The 18256-nt window shown below is 45.4% G+C and overlaps 1 protein-coding gene, 1 long non-coding RNA gene and 1 pseudogene across 12 annotated transcripts in view; 2 read left to right on the top strand and 1 right to left on the bottom strand.

Annotated features, from left to right (window-relative positions):
* Positions 1–1402: 1402 nt before the first annotated feature.
* LOC100401373 (THO complex subunit 5 pseudogene) lies at positions 1403–3508 on the top strand (annotated as a pseudogene).
* A 233-nt stretch (positions 3509–3741) lies between these two features.
* On the bottom strand, positions 3742–9499 carry LOC144582668 (uncharacterized). 2 transcript variants are annotated; one of them, XR_013535862.1, is made up of 3 exons: positions 9449–9499; positions 7101–7193; positions 3742–3859 (listed from the first exon to the last, which is right to left on the bottom strand). It is a non-coding gene; the product is annotated as an uncharacterized LOC144582668 (long non-coding RNA). The 2 variants fall into 2 exon arrangements; XR_013535861.1 differs by lacking the exon at positions 9449–9499 and adding an exon at positions 9182–9320.
* A 107-nt stretch (positions 9500–9606) lies between these two features.
* HLF (HLF transcription factor, PAR bZIP family member) overlaps positions 9607–18256 on the top strand; it is a 59502-nt gene continuing 50852 nt past the window's right edge. For 6 of the 10 annotated variants that reach the window (XM_002748405.5, XM_008997338.5, XM_054256251.2 and 3 more), the window contains exons 1-2: positions 9607–10255; positions 12361–12696. In XM_002748405.5, the coding sequence (XP_002748451.1) occupies positions 10141–10255; positions 12361–12696 (451 nt within the window). In that variant the 5' untranslated portion in view covers positions 9607–10140. Of the gene's footprint in view, positions 10256–10820; positions 10965–12113; positions 12262–12360; positions 12697–18256 lie in introns of those variants that run through there. The other 4 variants (XM_078374136.1, XM_078374137.1, XM_078374138.1 and 1 more) reach the window with 4 other exon arrangements.

Genomic DNA, 18256 nt, shown 5'->3' with positions numbered 1-18256 from the left:
ACGTTCAATTGGAAAGAAGTATTCGGCAAGGCTGTGCGCACCTGGCTGGCACTGCTTGATGTCATTAAGGTCATCCAACTCACTCCCCTAGCTCTGATTCCACACTCAGCAAGAAAGCTCCCATGGAGAGTATCCCTACGGGGCAGGGAACACATTGTCCAGCTGACACAGATTTTTAAGTATTGCTTGAAGTTCAACACACCTGGCATGCTCCTTAGAAAGAGCTCCTTTTTAAAGGAAAGGGATGCCAGGATAATCTGGTTGCACATGCGTGCCAGTGTCTGAGTTAAACGAGCTGCCTTGGGCTCTATAATTGGACCAATTACCAATGTCCAACGAAGACACTCTATACAATTATGTAGGCATAAGGTTAGCCAATCACTTATGAGATGGCTCTGGTGAGACTACTCAGTGCAGAAACTTCAAAGAAGATGGTGACAACATCTATGAAAGAGAACCTTTGTTTTGGGACTAAGACACAATAAAGGGAGGGGAGTTGGTATTGATGATGCCCTACATGCTGCTAGGCCATTATTCCAGTTCTCCCCAGGTTTTCAGGATGCATTAGTCATGAAAATACTTGGTCCACGAGAGCATGCATACCCTCAGCACAGTTCTGTGGTCTTGATGTCCACCTGTTTAGCTTAATAAACTCTGATCACCAGATGATACCTGGTCTTATATTTTCCATGCACATAAAAGAACCTGAAGTGCAGCTTAGAAATTATATATAATTTTTAATTTTTATTTTCAAATTATATTTTAGAATGTGGTTGATGTCAGTCCATTTTACTCAGCCTAACTGACACTGGATCCTGAGCAAATTAAAGACTAGATTCTGAGTCTTGGTGATTTTCTGCCTCTACAGCTCAACTGTCTCTACCTTCAGCTGCATTTACTAGACAAGAAATAATTTTAAAGTGTTAGTTAATCCACAGACTTCTACTCTTCACCCCTTAGGAAGATGTAGGAAATAGCTATTCTTTCCTGACTCTGGCTGAGTGGCTATTTGGAATCTGCTGTATTTGATTTTTTTTATTGAACTTCAAACTGGTGTTTCTTTTGGAGACTGGGAGCAATAGAATGTAGCTTCCCCTGGTGAGAGGGAGAAAGGGATGAGAAGAAAAAAGGATGTGTGTCTGGATGAAAAGTAGCTTCTAATATCATGGACTACATCAACAGTTTTGCAGATTCATAAGTGTGAGCATCTCTGCAAGGGAGCAGAGAAACCAGAAAATGCAAAAAGGCCCCAAATAGCAAGCCCTCACATTTGTTTAGCTCTTCACAATGTACCAAGCACCTCCACATGGGTTATCTCATGCAATCCTCGTTGCAACTCTGCAAGCTGGGAAGCGCAGGCATTAGTTGGTATGTCACATAAAGAAATTTGAGATCAGTCCCAGTCCCAGGTTCGCGGAGCTGTGAGGTCTCTGCTGTTTCCTCTTCACATCAAGGAACAACCATGTCATCAGAATCAAGCAAAAAATGGAAGCCCAAAGTGATCCGAAGCGATGGAGCCCCAGCTGAAGGAAAGCAGAATCGATCTGACACCGAGCAGGAAGGTAAATACTACAGTGAGGAAGCCGAGGTGGATCTGTGGGACCCTGGCAGAGACTATGAGTTATACAAGGACACCTGCCAGGAGCTACAGAGGCTGATGGCTGAGATCCAAGACCTGAAGAGCAGGGGTGGCAAGGATGTGGCAATTGAAATAGAAGAACGGAGGATCCAGAGCTGTGTGCATTTCATGACTTTGAAAAAGCTTAACTGATTAGCCCACATCAGGTTGAAGAAAGGAAGAGATCAGACCCATGAGGCTAAGCAGAAAGTAGATGCCTATCACCTGCAGCTCCAGAACCTGTTGTATGAGGTGATGGACCTTCAGGAGATCACCAAATGTTTGGAGTTTAAGTCAAAGCATGAAGAAATTGATCTGGTCAGTTTAGAGGAGTTTTATAAGGAGTCTCCACCAGATATCAGCAAGGCTGAAGTCACCATGGGAGACCCTCACCAGCAAATACTGGCACGCCTGGACTGGGAGCTAGAGCAGCATAAAAGGCTGGCAGAGAAGTACTGTGAATGCCTATCAAACAAGGAGAAGATCCTCAAAGAAATTGAGGTGAAGAAGGAATACCTGAGCAGCCTCCAGCCTCGCCTCCACAGCATCATGCAGGCTTCCCTTCTGGTGCAGGAGTACCTATTTATGCCATTTGACCAGGCTCACAAGCAGTATGAGACAGCCAGGCACCTGCCGCCTCCCCTATATGTCCTCTTTGTTCAGGCCACTGCATATGGGCAGGCCTGTGATAAGACGTTATCTGTGGCAATTGAAGGCAGAGTGGATGAAGCCAAGACTCTGTTCAAGCCTCCAGAGGACTCCCAAGATGACGAGAGTGACTCAGATGCTGAGGAGGAGTAGACCACAAAACGTTGGAGACCCATACTGGGGGTTTAGTTGGATGACAAACTCAAGGAGATACTGAAGAGACACCCACTGTCCGTCATGCTTGACCTAAAGTGCAAAGATGACAGTGTGCTTCACCTGACTTTCTTCTACCTCATGAACCTCAACATCATGACAGTAAAAGCCAAAGTGACAACTGCCACGGAGCTGATCACCCCCATCAGTGCAGGTGACTTGCTGTCTCCTGACTCAGTCCTGAGTTGCTTGTATCTTGGGGATCATGGAAAGAAAACTCCGAATCCAGCCAATCAGTATCAGTTTGATAAAGTTGGCATCCTGACTTTGAGTGACTACGTACTCGAGTTAGGTCACCCCTATTTGTGGGTACAGAAGCTAGGTGGTCTCCACTTCCCCAAAGAGCAGCCCCAGCAAACAGTGATTGCTGACCACTCGCTGAGCACCAGCCACATGGAGACCACAATGAAACTTCTGAAGACCAGGGTGCAGTCCCACCTGGCCCTCCACAAACAGTTTGCATGCCTAGAACGTGGCATTGTGCCAGTTACCAGTGATTGCCAGTACCTCTTCCCTGCCAAGGTTGTCTCTCACCTGGTGAAGTGGGTGACAGTTGCCCATGAGGATTACACGGAGCTGCATTTCACCAAAGACACTGTGGATGTGGGGCTGGCTGGGGACACTACTCATCGAAAGCGGCACAGCCAAACTGCAGGCTGGTGTGGTATTGAACCCTGGCTACTCCTCCATCCCACCTATTTTTCAGCTGTTTGAACTGGAAAGGGGAGAAAACCAGCAGCAATGATGACAACATTCAGGCCATGGAGAGTGAAGTCAGTGTGTGCTACAAGGAGCTGTGTGGCCCTTGGCCCAGCCACCAGCTGTTGACCAACCAGCTGCAGCAGCTGTGTGTGCTGCTGGATGTTTACCTGGAGACCGAGAGCCATGACAACAGTGTGGAGGGGCCCAAGGAATTTCCCCAGGAGAAGATGTGTCTGCAGCTCTTCAGGGGCTCCCAGCAGGATGAAGCCGTTTAAATACAACCATCCTCAGGGATTCTTCAGCTATCACTGACCTCCCACCCAGCCCGTTGTTTCCCCTGAGGAGGCCTCACCCTGAGTACTGAGCTTCTGCTAGCTGCTCTGGCCCACATGTGACTCTTGATTCTCCAAAGACATCATCCAATTAAAAAGTGGCTTTTGCAAAAAAAAAGAAAGAAACTTGAGATCAGAGAGGTTATCCAAGGTCACAGGACAGAGGCAGAATTTGAACCACTTAGAAACAGAGTAAGTTTATTGAATGAATGTCATTCATTTACTAGAGCAAGGTTAAGAGTGCAAGCATTGGAGTCAAGCAGACCTGCTTTCAACTCAGCTTTTCCATGTATTAGCCATAGGGTCATGACAAGTTGCTAATTTCTCTGGGCCTCTCTGTCCTCATCTGAAAAATGGGAATAATAGAACATACCCATGAGATAACATATTAAACAGGTTTAGAGTTGCTCTAGAACACAGTTAAGTACACAATAAATATGCCTTCTTCATGCTGTTGTTGGCATTTTTTGTAGAAGTAGTAATAGTGGCAAGGTGTCAACATATATCTGGCCCCAAATCCTGTGTTCATTCTGTGCAACACACTGCATTGATTTTTTTCTTTTCCTTGATCGCACATATTCTTTTCTTTCTCTTTTATACCATTTTCCTTCATCCTCCTTCCTATCACATGTGTAGAAACCCTGCCATCCTCTGAGAGGAAAGGATAGGTAATAAAAGGATAGGGAAGGCCTCATGTTCCTTTACATGAGTCACCCTCGGAGGAGAGCTTTGCATTCCCAACAAATGTTTTATTGTTTTGGTTTGCATGATCCTACATCAAGTGAAGAGATTTGAGGGTCCCCAGCAGTTAAGCTAATTAGATATAATTTTCCTTTTTGGTGATTTAGCTGACTTAGAGGTTTCAGGAAGGAGGGAAGGAACAAGCCTGGCTTAGGCATATCAAGCCTAACTCCCACGTGATGCCTTTCACTTCTGAATTAACTCCCTGAATAAAGTGCTCTTTCTGACAACGAGATAAACAGGTTCATCTAGAGGTTTGGCTCAGTGGAGTATAAATCCCTTTGTAACCAACCACAGTGCTGTCTCCATCCACCCCAGCCTCCCAACACCGAGTAGGGTACAGTGGCAGCCATTGTGTGCCCCACAAGGTTTCACACCCATTGGAAATCTGAAACATAAACACTGTTTACACTGCCAAGTTCTCTCTGCAGAGCTGCAAGGCTGGTGCCAAAATGGCTGCCTCACATCTGCCCCCACCGGGCTGCAAAAAGGACTCCCCACCCACACTCACTATCAAAACTTCTGAAATGACAGGACAGGTGGCAACCGCTGGCTGGGCAAAAGGCTAATTTCCAGAACTTCAGAGTAGAGCTGTGCTGGCATCTTTTAAGAAGCCGATTCTGAGGAACGTTTCTTCTATGGTCATTCCTATTTTTAGGACAGTTTTAAACCTCCAGAGCCTCTGCTGTCCCTTTCTCCTTGAAGGGCCAACTGAAGGGTTTTCAGTGGCTTGTCAAATGTTCTTTATCTAGTATTTGTTTGTTCAAATTCCTCTAACAAAGACTTGGTTTTTACTTACTGTTTAAGCACATGCAGGTTAAGACAACAGCACTGAGGCATTGCTAGTTGTAACCAAAAGCATCCAATAAGCTTAATGATTTGCTCATACACAAACAAGCAAATTGGATAATGCCTCTGCTTTTGGCTCTTATCTAACTTGATGTGGGCAACTTTGTAGAAGTCTTGTCAACAAACCGAATGAGCCACTGAAAGTGAGGCATTCATTTTAGCCATAAACTTTGATGAAAGTTTTTCTGTTGCTAGATATGAACCAGATCCCAGGAAACTTAGAAATAACAGAAATAGGGCCAGGTGCAGTGGCTCACGCCTACAATCGCAGCACTTTGGGAGGCCGAGGTGGATGGATCACAAGGTCAGGAGTTTAAGACCAGTCCAACCAACATGGTGAAACCCCATATCTACTAAAAATACAAAAATTAGCCAGGTGTGGTGGCGCGCGCCTGTAATCCCAGCTATTCAGGAGGCTGAGGAAGGAGAATTGCTTGAAACCAGGAGGCGGAGGTTGCCATAAGCCGCTATTGCGCCATTGCACTCCAGCCTAGATGACAGAGTGAGACTCCACCTCAAAAACAAACAAACAAACAAACATAGAAATAGCATTATTCGGTCCTTAGTGATAAAACACCCATTTTTCCTTGGGGTCAAAAGTTTGGGTCACCTGCAAATACACAGTCAAATTATTTTCAGCAAATGCATCGAAACAATTCAAGGGGGAATTGAAAGTCAAAAACAATTGGATATCCCCATGAGTAAAACTAACCTCAGTCCTTACTCACAGTATACACAAAAATCAATTTGAAATGGGTCATAGGCCTAAATGAAAAAGCTTAAACTATAAAAGTTGTACAGGAAAGCACAGGAGAATATCTCCAGGACTCAGGAGTAGTCAAAGGTTTTCTGGTTCACAGCAAGCAACAATCATGAAAAACAAAGTGATAAACTGAACTTTGTCAAAATTAAAAACTGCTCATGAAAAGACGTTATTTAAAAAACTAGTCAGCAAGCCACAGATCGGAAGACAATATTCACAACACACAAACATCTGACAAAGAGACTATATCCAGAGTATGTAAAAGAACTATTAAAATTCAGTAATCAGAAGATAACCAAATTCAAAAATGGGTAAGAGACTTGAACAGGAAGATGTATAAGTTATTAAGACATATGAAGAAGTACATGACATCATTTGTCATCAGGAAAATTCAGACGAAAGGTCCACTGAGAACTGACTATCCATCCATTAAAATGGCTACAAGTTTTAAGAGAATCTGATGCCACCAAATATTGGTGAGGAGCCAGAAGAACCATAACTCTCATATACTGCTGCTGGAAATGCAGGACAATGTACCTGCTTCAGAAGACTGTGGAAGAGCTTCTTCTAAAGTTAAACACACATCTGTTCTATGGTCCAGCTGTCCTACTCCTATTTGTTTATCCAAGAGAAATGAAAGCATGTGTTCACAAAAGCACTCAGACAAGAATGCTCATAAACATTTTATTCATGCCTAAAAACTGGAAATAACCCAAATGTCCACCAATGCAACAGATAAACTGTATATTCATATAGTGGAATACTGTTCACTAATACAAAGAAGTGAACTACATGCAACATTGGTGAATGTCAAAAATATTGTGCAGAGTGAAAGAAACTGTACACAAGAGAGTACATACAGTATGATTTCACTTGTATGAATTTGTAGAACAAGCAAAACGAATCTATGGTGTAAGGAAGCAACGTGAAGACAGAGGCCTTGACACTACATGGAGAGAAAGAGAAGACCAGTCATCCCAGTGTCCCAGCTGAGCCTAACCCAGATCACAGAATGATGAGAAGTTGTTGTTTTAAGTCACTAAGTTTTGGAGTGATCTCTTAATCAAAAATCATTGCTTTCCTCATGGAATTGTCAGAACAAAATGATATGACACTCATGGAAGGTGCTCTGTAAGTGGACAAGTGCTAAGCATTTGTGAGTGGCAGTTATCTCTAGGAATATGTGCAGGTTGGGGTTAGTGGTCTTTAGGGATATAGCCATTTAAGAATTAACCTGTGGAATTCAGAGGTCTTATTACCCAACCAATATAACGTTTGGTTTCTTCTATCCCTCTCCTCTCTCTTGAGTAGCCATCCACAACTGCTTCTGGGGAAGAGAGAGAAAAGAGAAAAAGAGAGAAATTCATGGTTTGTTAAAAAATAGAATTACACTTACAAATGGCCAGAGTAGAAAAGAAAAGATGTACCAACTTCATTTATTTTGTTAAGGAATGGAGCTAGATTGAAGATTAGCCAATGCTTATAATTATAATTTTTAAGACTCTAAGAAATACCTTTGAAGTTACAGAAGGATGGAGAGAAAGGAGGGAGGTCACCATGGTCTAAGGGGCTGGTCCTCAATCTGGTCCATGACATGTTGATCAGGCTCAGGGGAATTAAATGAACCAAATTCCCAATAAACTGCTTGATCAACCAGGATACCAGTTATCCACTTGCAACAAGAAATGCAATTTCCAAGCCACAATATTCAGCTCTGCCAGGTGGTAAGGAGAAGATTATTCTGGAAAACTAGATTACCTGACATGATGAGAGTTTCATTCCAGAAACATGGGGAAGTGAGGACAAGTAGAGAATCATGAGCAGGTGGAGCACTTTGGGTGTGCTGAGTAATGTCAGTGGACTGTTATAAAAAGCTTAGGTAATGCATCTTTTATGTACCTGGAATCTGCAATCTAATAGATTTCTAACCAGGCTGAGAGGAGGCTCTCAGTCCTCCCAGTTTATGGGTTTACAGGGATGTGAGGAACTCAACACAGGGAAATAGCCTCTGTCTCCAAAAAGATAGGGAGATGGGGTCCCTTTTTTATGATAAACAATGTAATAGAATTGATGGATATTGACAATTCATGAAAGACTATTAGCTCCATGCCCAGCTCAGACACCTTCTCTAGACTCCCTCTCCTAAGTGTCCATGTCACCTCCATCTATCCATTTTTGTTAACATTATCTTATATTGTTTGTTTATATGTCAAACCCTAAACGATGAGTTCTTGAAGGTTAAAATTATGTCTTATTCATCTTTTTTCCCTGGCCCCCCGCATAGTCGCTAGCATACATACAGTGGTACTCAATAAATGCATGTGGCATTAATAAAAGTTTGCTGTTTCTGGAATTTGTCTGAAACCTGAAACACTGCAACACCATCTCCCTTAGAACATCACCTTACCCTTTTGCCATAATTTTAGAGTGAGGATGTAGAGGTCACCCGACTACTACGTGTCCTTTTATGAGGAACCTGCAGCTCAGGGCAGAAAGGCGCTGGCTGGAATCACCCTGCCAGCGTACCCTGAACCCCCCACCCCTGCGCCCCCTCTCTCACATTCCCCTTCTGGGAAGGTAAACCCAATCAAGACTCCTACATATCCCTCCCTAGGGACTGAGCCTGGAGTCACAAAGGCCGTTAAGCCTCACTGAAATATTTGTGCCCATTCATTCTTGCAACCCCTTCCCCAGATCGAACTACGCTAGTGTTAGTAAGGAGATGTCGGGAGGGAGGGGAAGAATCTGCCAGGGTCCGCGGGGAGCTCTCCAGGGGGCGCCGCGGCTGCGTACTAGCGCCCCACCACCCCACGCGGGAAGGGAACTCCACCCCACACAGGAGGTCACACGCAGCTCTCGGGGACCAGGGGCGCCGCGAGGTCAAACTGGCAGACAGAGACGCCGCAGCTGCTGTGACAGCAAGGAACGTCGAAACCGCCTTAGGGGATACTTTACAAAATGATTTTAATCACCGTGCAGACCTAATAACTTGACCTAAGCACAGTCACCTGTTCTCATCCAGAGTAAATATTCCTAAAACCCCATTCAGTGTGTGTGTGTGTGTCTCTTTCCAGTCTCCTTCGGTTTCAGGCAAGTGTTTACTCCCCCCCACCCCCGCCACCGTTAACGGTTAACAACTCTTGGCAGCGTGGGAAACAGTGCCCAGTAGCTCAGTCCTCTGCTCGCCGCTCCACTCTGCTTTTTGCATCCCATTCGGACTTATAGGAAGTATTTTTTGATAGTGGTGGAAACTGGGCAAGAAAGAAGACGCTAGGCTTGGCTGGGGCCAGGAGAAATATTTAGAAGAGTCGTTACCTTCAATCCGATCTAACCAGTCATCAAACTTGGCTATTCTTGGAACCACCTGGGGAGCTTTAAAAATTATGGACCCTTGGATATCACCCCAGAGGTTCTGATGTAATTGATCTGGGATGTGGCCTGGGCATCGGGATTTTTTTTTTAAACTCCTCAGGTTATTCCCAGTTTGAAAACTATTGATATAAATTTCTCATTCCTCTTCCTACCCAGACCAAAAAAAAAAAAAAATCTGAGCCCAAGTTGATGTCCCAGGGAATCTGGCACCTGCTCCTCTGCAACCCGCCAGTGCTGCAAGGTCCGGGAAAATCGGCGCGTGCGGCAACGCTAAACAGGCGGCGGCTGGGCGGACGGGCCGGGCGGGCGGGGCCGCGCCTGGCCCCGCCCCCGCACGCCTATGGGCGCGAGGTGCGGGCCCTGACGTCACTCTTGTCAGGGCCGCGGCACATGGGCCGCCGGATGCGCTGAGCCCGGCGCTGCGGTGCCGCGGAGCGCTGGGGACCAGCGGCGGCCGGCGTGGGGAGGGGGGGTGGGGTGGGACGGCGCGCCGCCTCCGGTGCTGGCACTAGGGGCTGGGGTCGGCGCGGTACCTTCTGCCCTTCTACAGTCGTCGTTGTTTTTCTTCTTTTTTTTTTCAATTTTGAACATTTTGCAAGACGAGGGGTTCGAGGCAGGTGAGAGCATCCTGCGCGTCGCCGGGGAGCCCGCGGGCACTTGGCGCGCTCTCCTGAGACCGTCTGCACTGGAAACCCGAAAGTTTTTTTTTTTAATATATATTTTTATGCAGATGTATTTATAAAGGTATAAGTAATTTTTTTTTCTTCCCTTGTTTCCAACGCCTTGAGAGCGAGTACTTTTGGCAAAGGACGGAGGAAAAAAGCTCAGCTACATTTTAGGGGGCGGTTTCTTTTTTTTTTTTTTTTCTTTTTTTAAGGGGGAAAAAATTTGAGTGCATCGCGATGGAGAAAATGTCCCGACCGCTCCCCCTGAATCCCACCTTTATCCCGCCTCCCTACGGCGTGCTCAGGTCTCTGCTGGAGAACCCGCTGAAGCTCCCCCTTCACCACGAAGACGGTGAGCGCTGCCGCGGCCCCGCTCCGGGGGTCCCCCCGCCCTGTCCCGCGGCGCCCCGGACCCGCTCTGATGAAATTGAGGAGCTCACCCAGCACCCTTCTTCCTCCTCTTCCTCCTCCATGAAAGGGGAGGGACCCCTCCTGAGCCGCGTTTAAAAGCGCCTCGGGCACCCGGCCTCCCTGGGTCCCGCTCCTACGGCGCAGGTGGGAGGTATAGCTTGACAGGTCAGGATCATTCCCTAGAACCAGGCACACCTGCACGCAGAGTGACCCCACCTGCGGAAGGCAGAGCCTTCCGGGCTGGGAAGGAGAAACCCCGGGGCCTGGTTCTGTGCGGGGCAGGGGGCGGGGGTTGGCCTGAGGGAGGGAGGGGGGGTCCCACTGCGTGGCCCGGGTTTTGGGGTTATGTTACATCTTCTGTTATTGGTTAGTATTTGGAACTCACGAGGTGTGAGCGAAGACGCGTTTTCTCCCGGTAAAGGGTAGCTGAGAAAGCGGGATGGGGGCTGGGGCCGATGAGGGGAGTGGTCTTTCGGCGGGAAGCCGTGCACGCCTACGGCGCTGACACTTTCCCGGTGCACTTTTTCTGGTGGGAGGGGAGAGCTGAGCAGGCTCACGTGTAACCGCGCAGGAGCCTCCTCTGGCTTGAGCCCTTTCTTGGTAAGTCCCAAACCTTCCCAAGACAACCTTGGGGGTAGCAGTAGAGGAGGGTAAGTGCGACGACGCCCCAAACCCAGCTAGTGATGCCACGGATTTGGGTTGATGCGGTTTCATGCCTTCAGTATCACAGTAGCAAATGCGAACCGTGTGGCTCAGAGTGCAAAGTCTTGAAAGGTTATTTGACTACAAATAGCTTGGGAGTCCTTGCATCTTCTTTCCTAGGAGGGGACAACCTGTTGCACTGCAAGAGTTTGCAATCTGCAGATGATAGCCAAGGCCCCCTCCTTAACTATCCTTTTAAGGAATAGCATTTGGGAGGAAGGGGCTGCCTGCAGGCTTTTGCATCTGTGAGTGTTTTAAGTCAGATTTTCAGATGAGACGGTAGAGGGTTAGAATGGATGGCAGTGGAGGCTGTGTTTCTCTGAAGATGAAACTCAGAAGCAAATTCCTTAATCCCAGATTCCACCCACAACTGAATACTAGAATTGGCAAGATCCAGAATGCTTGTTAAAGACCTAATGGGCGAGCAGTATTTCCAGGTTGAAAATAGCTGCATACTTCCAACATAGGTGTATAGAATAACGCACCTTTTCCAATAGCTGTGCTTTTGAAAGGTTTTTTTAAAAAATGCATACTTTTTGTAAATTGGGTCATACTCAAATCTTTGGAGAAGAGAAGAGAGAAAATACTTTGTATTTTTTTTAAACTCCTTTTGTAAAAATCAGTGTGCCCCAGTAGCTTTAGAAGCAAACATGTGAGCTCAGAAAGTTCTCATTTTTCTTCTCTGCCAACATGAGGCATTGGTCAAGTTCCTTCATGTCTCAGAGCCCCCAAGTCTTTGTTGTAAATGGAGGCAACTGCTATTTTGCAAGTTTATTGTGAGATTTTTGAGATGTTATACAGAAAGAACCAGGCATCCAGTAGGTGCTCTAAACATGATATTAAAAAGGGTGGAAGGTCCCTGCTTTACCAAAATTAAGACCGCTAACTCACACTGGCTTTGTAAGTCTAATATAAATGACCTCATATTCCTGCTGCGATGAAGTCCTGGAAGATAATTCAAGCCTGGTTATTGGCTGTTGTTTTCTTTAAAATGACAGCAGTTGTATATAATCACAGGTGCTATTTTCCTATTTTAGATTTAAGTTATGACTCTTCTCAAATAATGTGCTGAGACTGTTCTCTGGTTTTTATCCTAGATCAGCCTGTAGCCCTGTCCGAAGGACTAGTGCTTTCTTTCCAAAGTAAATAGGAAGATGTTGAAAAACAGGCAGAGATCCACGTCCTGCCTGAACTTTTAACTTTAGATCCACAAAAGACAGCAGCCAGAGAAGGACCCTGCCATTCGTGAGTAGTTTTGTAACAGGCCAGGAAGAGTGATAGAAGAGGGGTATTGTTTTTCTTTCCTTTTTTTTTTTTTTAATTCAACTTTCCCTTTTTCTGCAGCATTTAGTAAAGATAAAGACAAGGAAAAGAAGCTGGATGATGAGAGTAACAGCCCGACGGTCCCCCAGTCAGCATTCCTGGGGCCTACCTTATGGGACAAAACCCTTCCCTATGACGGAGATACTTTCCAGTTGGAATACATGGACCTGGAGGAGTTTTTGTCAGAAAATGGCATTCCCCCCAGCCCATCTCAGCATGACCACAGCCCTCACCCTCCCGGGCTGCAGCCAGTTTCCTCAGCTGCCCCCTCGGTCATGGACCTCAGCAGCCGGGCCTCTGCACCCCTTCACCCTGGCATCCCATCTCCGAACTGTATGCAGAGCCCCATCAGACCAGGTAAGCTCTCTGAAGAGTCTCCCTTTGGAAAGGGAGGAGGAGGGTGAATGGGACAGGCAAGGTAGAGTTAGCATAAACATCTTATTAACACCCAGGCTTCAGCAAAGATCCTAAGAGATGAACCTTCTGCTCCACTCCTGGCAGAGGCTCTCCCAATTTAATGAGCATCCATATCACTCATCGGGAGAGTCTGGTAAATACACACTCTTTGCATCTACCTCTAGAAATTCTGATTTTGCAAGTCTGGAGCGAAGGCCCAGGAATATGCATTTTAACCAGCTCCCCATAGGATTCTGATGCAGCTGATCCAAGGACTGCAGTTTTAGAAATAACAACTTACAGTTAATTATTTGGATAATTTAAGCCTCCATCTCATCTCCTGTCTCTTTTCCTCATTTTCTAAACACATAGATGATAGATAGACTCGTAATAGGGTTTGATTTACCTACATTCATTCTTTTCTGTCCTGAAGGAAAAAAAAAAATGTGAGTAGGGGCATGAGGCAGGTATTTTTTTCCTATCCTTTCATCTCGTTTTATCATTAGCTGAGAAATAGAATCTTAAAGCATGCTCTCATTTGTGCTTCTTAGCCTTCTTGAGGACCAGACTCTGTCTCTCTCAGTGCTATTCCCATAACCCCAACTGTTCTTAATATATATTTTTTCATTTTCATCTGTCCATCATACTCAATCCACCTGTATCAAAGCCCACAAGGCTGCAAGGTCAGCTGTAAATGATCTTGAAATAGTACACAAAAATATCACCTGAAATGACCAGTACTTCAAAACCCACTAATGCTCAGATATAAACACAGATTGAAGCAGCTTTGAATTCATGCCTTTAGCACCCTGTAGTACAAAATGAACAGGAAGAAAGACAATTTCATGTGCACAGGTAACCAGGAACAAAGATTCAGCCAGATAAATCATCCAGAAGGTCACAAAGCTGAGGGCCTTAGCTGTGGGGGAAGACAGAAAGCAGGACAATGCGAAACTTGTGCTAGAGACTGTTACTGAACTCCGTGTCCTTGACTCTTATAGAAATTTCTGTGGCACACAGAGTGAGATTTAAATGGAAGGAAATGATGCAAGGGAGGAAGGGAATACCCCTGCCTTGATATGTTCATATTAGAGTTAAAGTTCTTTCTTTCAAATCTCTGCGTGCTGGCCCCTTCTCCAAAATTCACTTTGAATTATGACTCAAGGCTACTGTCTGGAATAGAATGAAGGGGAGAAAGGAAGCAAAACACACTGCCATGTGTGTACCTATGCAACTGTCCTGCATGTTCTGCACATGTACCCCAAAACCTAAAATGCAATAAAAAATTTAAAAAAAAAAAGAATGAAATCTTAGCCTCCAGCCACCCCTGGACGCTGTGGGGGCTTGGGAAAACACTCCTTCATGTGATCCTAAGCCCCTGCGACTTAGAATGTGCGGTGGCACTATCGTCAGTTTCTTTGTAGGAACAACCAGCAAAATTAATAACCCTTCATAGTGAGAAAATAGCCAGGAGAGAAGGGAACAGAGCCCAGTGGGAGACACAGTTGTGCCTCAGTCATTATGCTTTGTAGACTGAGAATCACCACTTTGTAGCTTTGTTACCTTAGAAAGCGACATCATTTTTGGAGTATCAGTTTCCCTTTTCATAGAAGGATACAATTTCTATTTGATTGATTTATTGTGAAAATTAGAGATGATATGTATAAAAGGTCAAATGACTAGCAATGGATGTTCTGTTGTGGAAGCAGTTGTGATCATTGTCATATGTGTCAACTTTTATTACTTATTTCAATCCCTGTCTTCTGTAATACCTTCTTAAAGTAACTAGGTACTGTACATAACCCTTCCTCCGGAGAAAAATGTCAGGAGATTTTTTTCCCAGTAGTTACTGGATTGGAATATGTTGACCCTAGCACTTGTAATCAATTAACAAGTGTTTCTCAGTCCCCTACCAAATTTAGGATGTGCACCATGTTAGGGATACTGTATTTTTTTCCCAAGAGACATGCACATTATTGGGTGTCCACACCTTGGTTCCTACTGAGAGTCAAAAATTGGGGTTTGGGAATTTGAAGCAGCTTGAAAACTCATTTGTCAGAGCTTCTTAGAGTCAGTACTGATCAATGACTCTCAGAAGCTTGGGATGCCCAATCAGAGTTGCAGTCTATAGCAAAGAACTCCTGAGTTTCAGGGGCTATCATTTTATAAGGTTGGATATCATTTTGTAATGGTGGAAAGACCCTGGGATCAAAGGGAACACTGAGGGTCCAGAAATAAGCTCTCCATTTGAATGTCTTATAAAATAATGAAAACACACTTCAAAATAATTTCCTTCTTGGAATTGAAACTTCGATGATAGTCCTCACAGAAAAGGAAGAAAGTTAAACCTTGTCTTCAAATACCAAGCTCAGGTAAACTAGCACTCGGGTGTTCACAGATTGTTGATGATTATAAAGTTTACAATGCAAAATAAAATTCTAAGGGATGCTGGCTTGATGGATGGACATTGCAAGCAAACCTGAAAAAGGAGAAAGTTCTTGAGTATTCTGTGTGACCAGAATAGAAGTACCAAGTTAATCTTGAGGAAAATAAGTCTTCAGAAGGGAAGAGCACAGATGTAGCCTTGAGCATTCTGGAAATTGTATAATTTCAGTCTTGATCAGTGTTTCTCAACCTTGGCACTGTTAATGGTTCGGGTAAGTCTTGTGGGCCACTGTTCTATGCTTTATTGGATGCTTAGCAGCATCCCTGCCCCTACCTCCTAGATGCAAAGTAGGAGCCCCACTGCCCCAGGTGTGACAAGTAAAAATGTCTTCAATCACTGCCAAATGTCCGCTAGGCACAATAAAATCACTCCCGGTGGAGAACCACCCATATAGAACTTCTACTTGGACAGCAAAATCTGGACTTACCCTGTCACACGAATGGATAAACGACCTGCAATGCTTTATGGCAAAACTTTTAAGAAGGTCAGGAGACACTGAGTTACCAAGAAGAAACAGAATATTAATAAGAGCATAATTATACACTTTAGTTGATAAAATTAAGCCCTCAGGCTAATCAGGAGATCATTGCAGAGTAGTTTGCCAAACAGTTGTTTTTGGCTATTCACCCAGCATGCGTCTTTTGAGCCATGCTCCGTTGTGGAGTTAGTGCTACCTGTGGTTGAAAGGCAGTGAAACCATGAGCTGACAAAGTATGCATTTTTAGATCTCCTCCAAGGATGTCTTGGAATGACAGGGTGAGCATTCTTGTGAATTTTTTTTTTTTTTTTTTTTTGAGATGGACTCTCACTCTGTTGCCCAGGCTGGAGTGCAGTGGTGCAATCTTGGCTAACTGCAACTTCTGCCTCCCAGATCCAAGCTATTCTCTTGCCTCAGCCTCCCTAGTAGCTGGGATTACGGGCATGCACCACCACGCCAAGCTGATTTTTGTATTTTGAGTACAGATGGGGTTTTACCATGTTGACCAGGCTGGTCTTGAACACCTGACCTCAAGTGATCTGCCCACCTCGGCCTCCCAAAGTGCTGAGATTACAGGCGCGACCACCGTGCCCGGCCTATTCTTATGAATTCTCATGCTATTTACCAGGCCTGCCCCACCCCCTTTCTTATCTTGGGCACCCCATCCCTGTTCCTCTATCTGACCAGAGAATGAATCAAATATCTGAAGAAATACAGTTTTCTTTCAAGAAACAATCCAGAGATTCATTAAAACCTGTTGTGGCTATTGTATGATCATTGAGCTTTCTGGGCTGACATCTTAATGAAGGGAAGAGTGGTGGTTCTGGGATGCCGGAGCTAACTGCAGGGGCTCCTCAGTCATCCAAGGGGCAGTCTCCTGAATGTTCCTAGGCCAACAGAGATGGCAGGAGTCATTCTGATGGCTTCAATGTTTGCATTTTAGATACTATCAGAGGTGGCATGTGGGGGTGCTCTCCTGGAGGTATGAATATGTGCTGGGTACTGGAAAAAGAAGAATCTGTTTGCCCTGAGAATTGAGCGATTGCTTTAAGGACAGCCATCCCTTTAGGGAAAGTCATCTATAGCAGACAAAGGCAGAGTTATTTTTATATCACATGCTTGTAAAGCCAGATTTGAAATTGTTTCCTCTGGTTGTTTTTCTTTGAATAGCTGGGGGGTGTCCTGCCACTGTTAAGCCCATATTCTGCTGAGAATTAAGAAGGCTGTCTTTCTAGTTCTGAGCACGGAGACCGGGTTATGATGAAGGCTGGTTACAGAGTAAAGTGAAAACCTTTCCATGTGATCCTGTGTGGGAAGAGAATGGCATAAGTGGGTGGCACAAAAGGAATGAGGGTGGAGGAGAACCCGTTATACCTTTGCAATATGGAGTTTGTGTTCTGTTTCTGCTGACCTTCGTTGTGAGAAGGTTTGGGTGTGGAAGGAAAATGCTGGTCTTGGAATCTGAGTAATGATGGAGGGAAGTTCTGTGCAGATGATTCTGGGTTTATGGAAGGTCAGAGGGTTCTCCTGCTTTTCCCAATATAATGAGATGAAGCTCCCCTTAAGGGCATGCAGTCATACATCTTTCCATCCAGCAGACTGATACATCTGCAGGTTGGGAATGCCATGACTGACTGTAGCTTTGCTTGGTGTCTGAAGTATCTTGGAAGTGCTGTTCATTCATCAGGGTCTAGGAGATCCTGAAGGGGAGGGAGTCTATGTGGTTCTGGAGGCAGGTAGACATTTTTCTGTGTCTCATAAGAGTTTGTCTTCCCCACGGAGCCCTGTAGAGGACAGGCTTGCTTACATTCACAGGATAGTAGTCCCTACCTAGCCTGTGGCAAGAGGTATTTTTGGGTACGTCTGGAAAACAAGGCAACTTGGTGGCTACATGTGTGGGCTCTGGGCTCAGGGGCTTGCGTTTACTTTGTGTGCCAATTTCTTAACCTGTTTAAGCCTCAGTTTACTCATCAATAGAATGGAAATTATAAATGTTTCCTCCCCCTTGGGGTTTTGGCAAAGTGAAATAAGATCACGCATGACAAGTATGGCCGGTGTGTAGTGCATGAGTACTCGATGCATTCAGCCGTTATCGGATCAGTGACATGGGGGTACAGAAAGGAATGACTGGATTTCCAACCCCTGTTTTCCATTTAGGGATTTATTCATCCAGTCCTCTTCCCTCTGCAAAAATAGGACATGCTTTCTTGCTTTTTTTTTTTTTTCTTTCCCATCATGTCCAACACTTATTCTGTGCAGCCAGCCTGACCTTTCTCTTCCTTCTGGGTTGGGACGAATCACTTCCCTGATGTTAACCCAGCAGCAGGGCCTCTGGGTTAGCAACTCCTGTTCTGCCAATGTGGAAACAGCCACTGCCTGGGTGCCCAGCCCCCCAGCTCTCGTGTGAGCCCTGGCAACCCTGGCTGCCTGCCTGCATGACCGTGTGCTCCAGGCACGTGGCTGTGCCCTGTGGAGCTTGCCCAACGCTGTGTGGTGTGCTGGCTTGCTTTTTTTTTTTTTTTTTCCTCCTCCCTCTCGCTTCCCTTCCCAGGAGAATGACAACAAGTGCCAGCAAGCAATTGTAATCCTGACCCTGG

Source organism: Callithrix jacchus, chromosome 5, assembly GCF_049354715.1.
Source record: "Callithrix jacchus isolate 240 chromosome 5, calJac240_pri, whole genome shotgun sequence".
Lineage (NCBI taxonomy): Eukaryota > Metazoa > Chordata > Mammalia > Primates > Cebidae > Callithrix > Callithrix jacchus.
The sequence above is the reverse complement of the archived record's forward strand: the minus strand, read 5'-3'. Positions and strand labels throughout refer to the sequence as shown.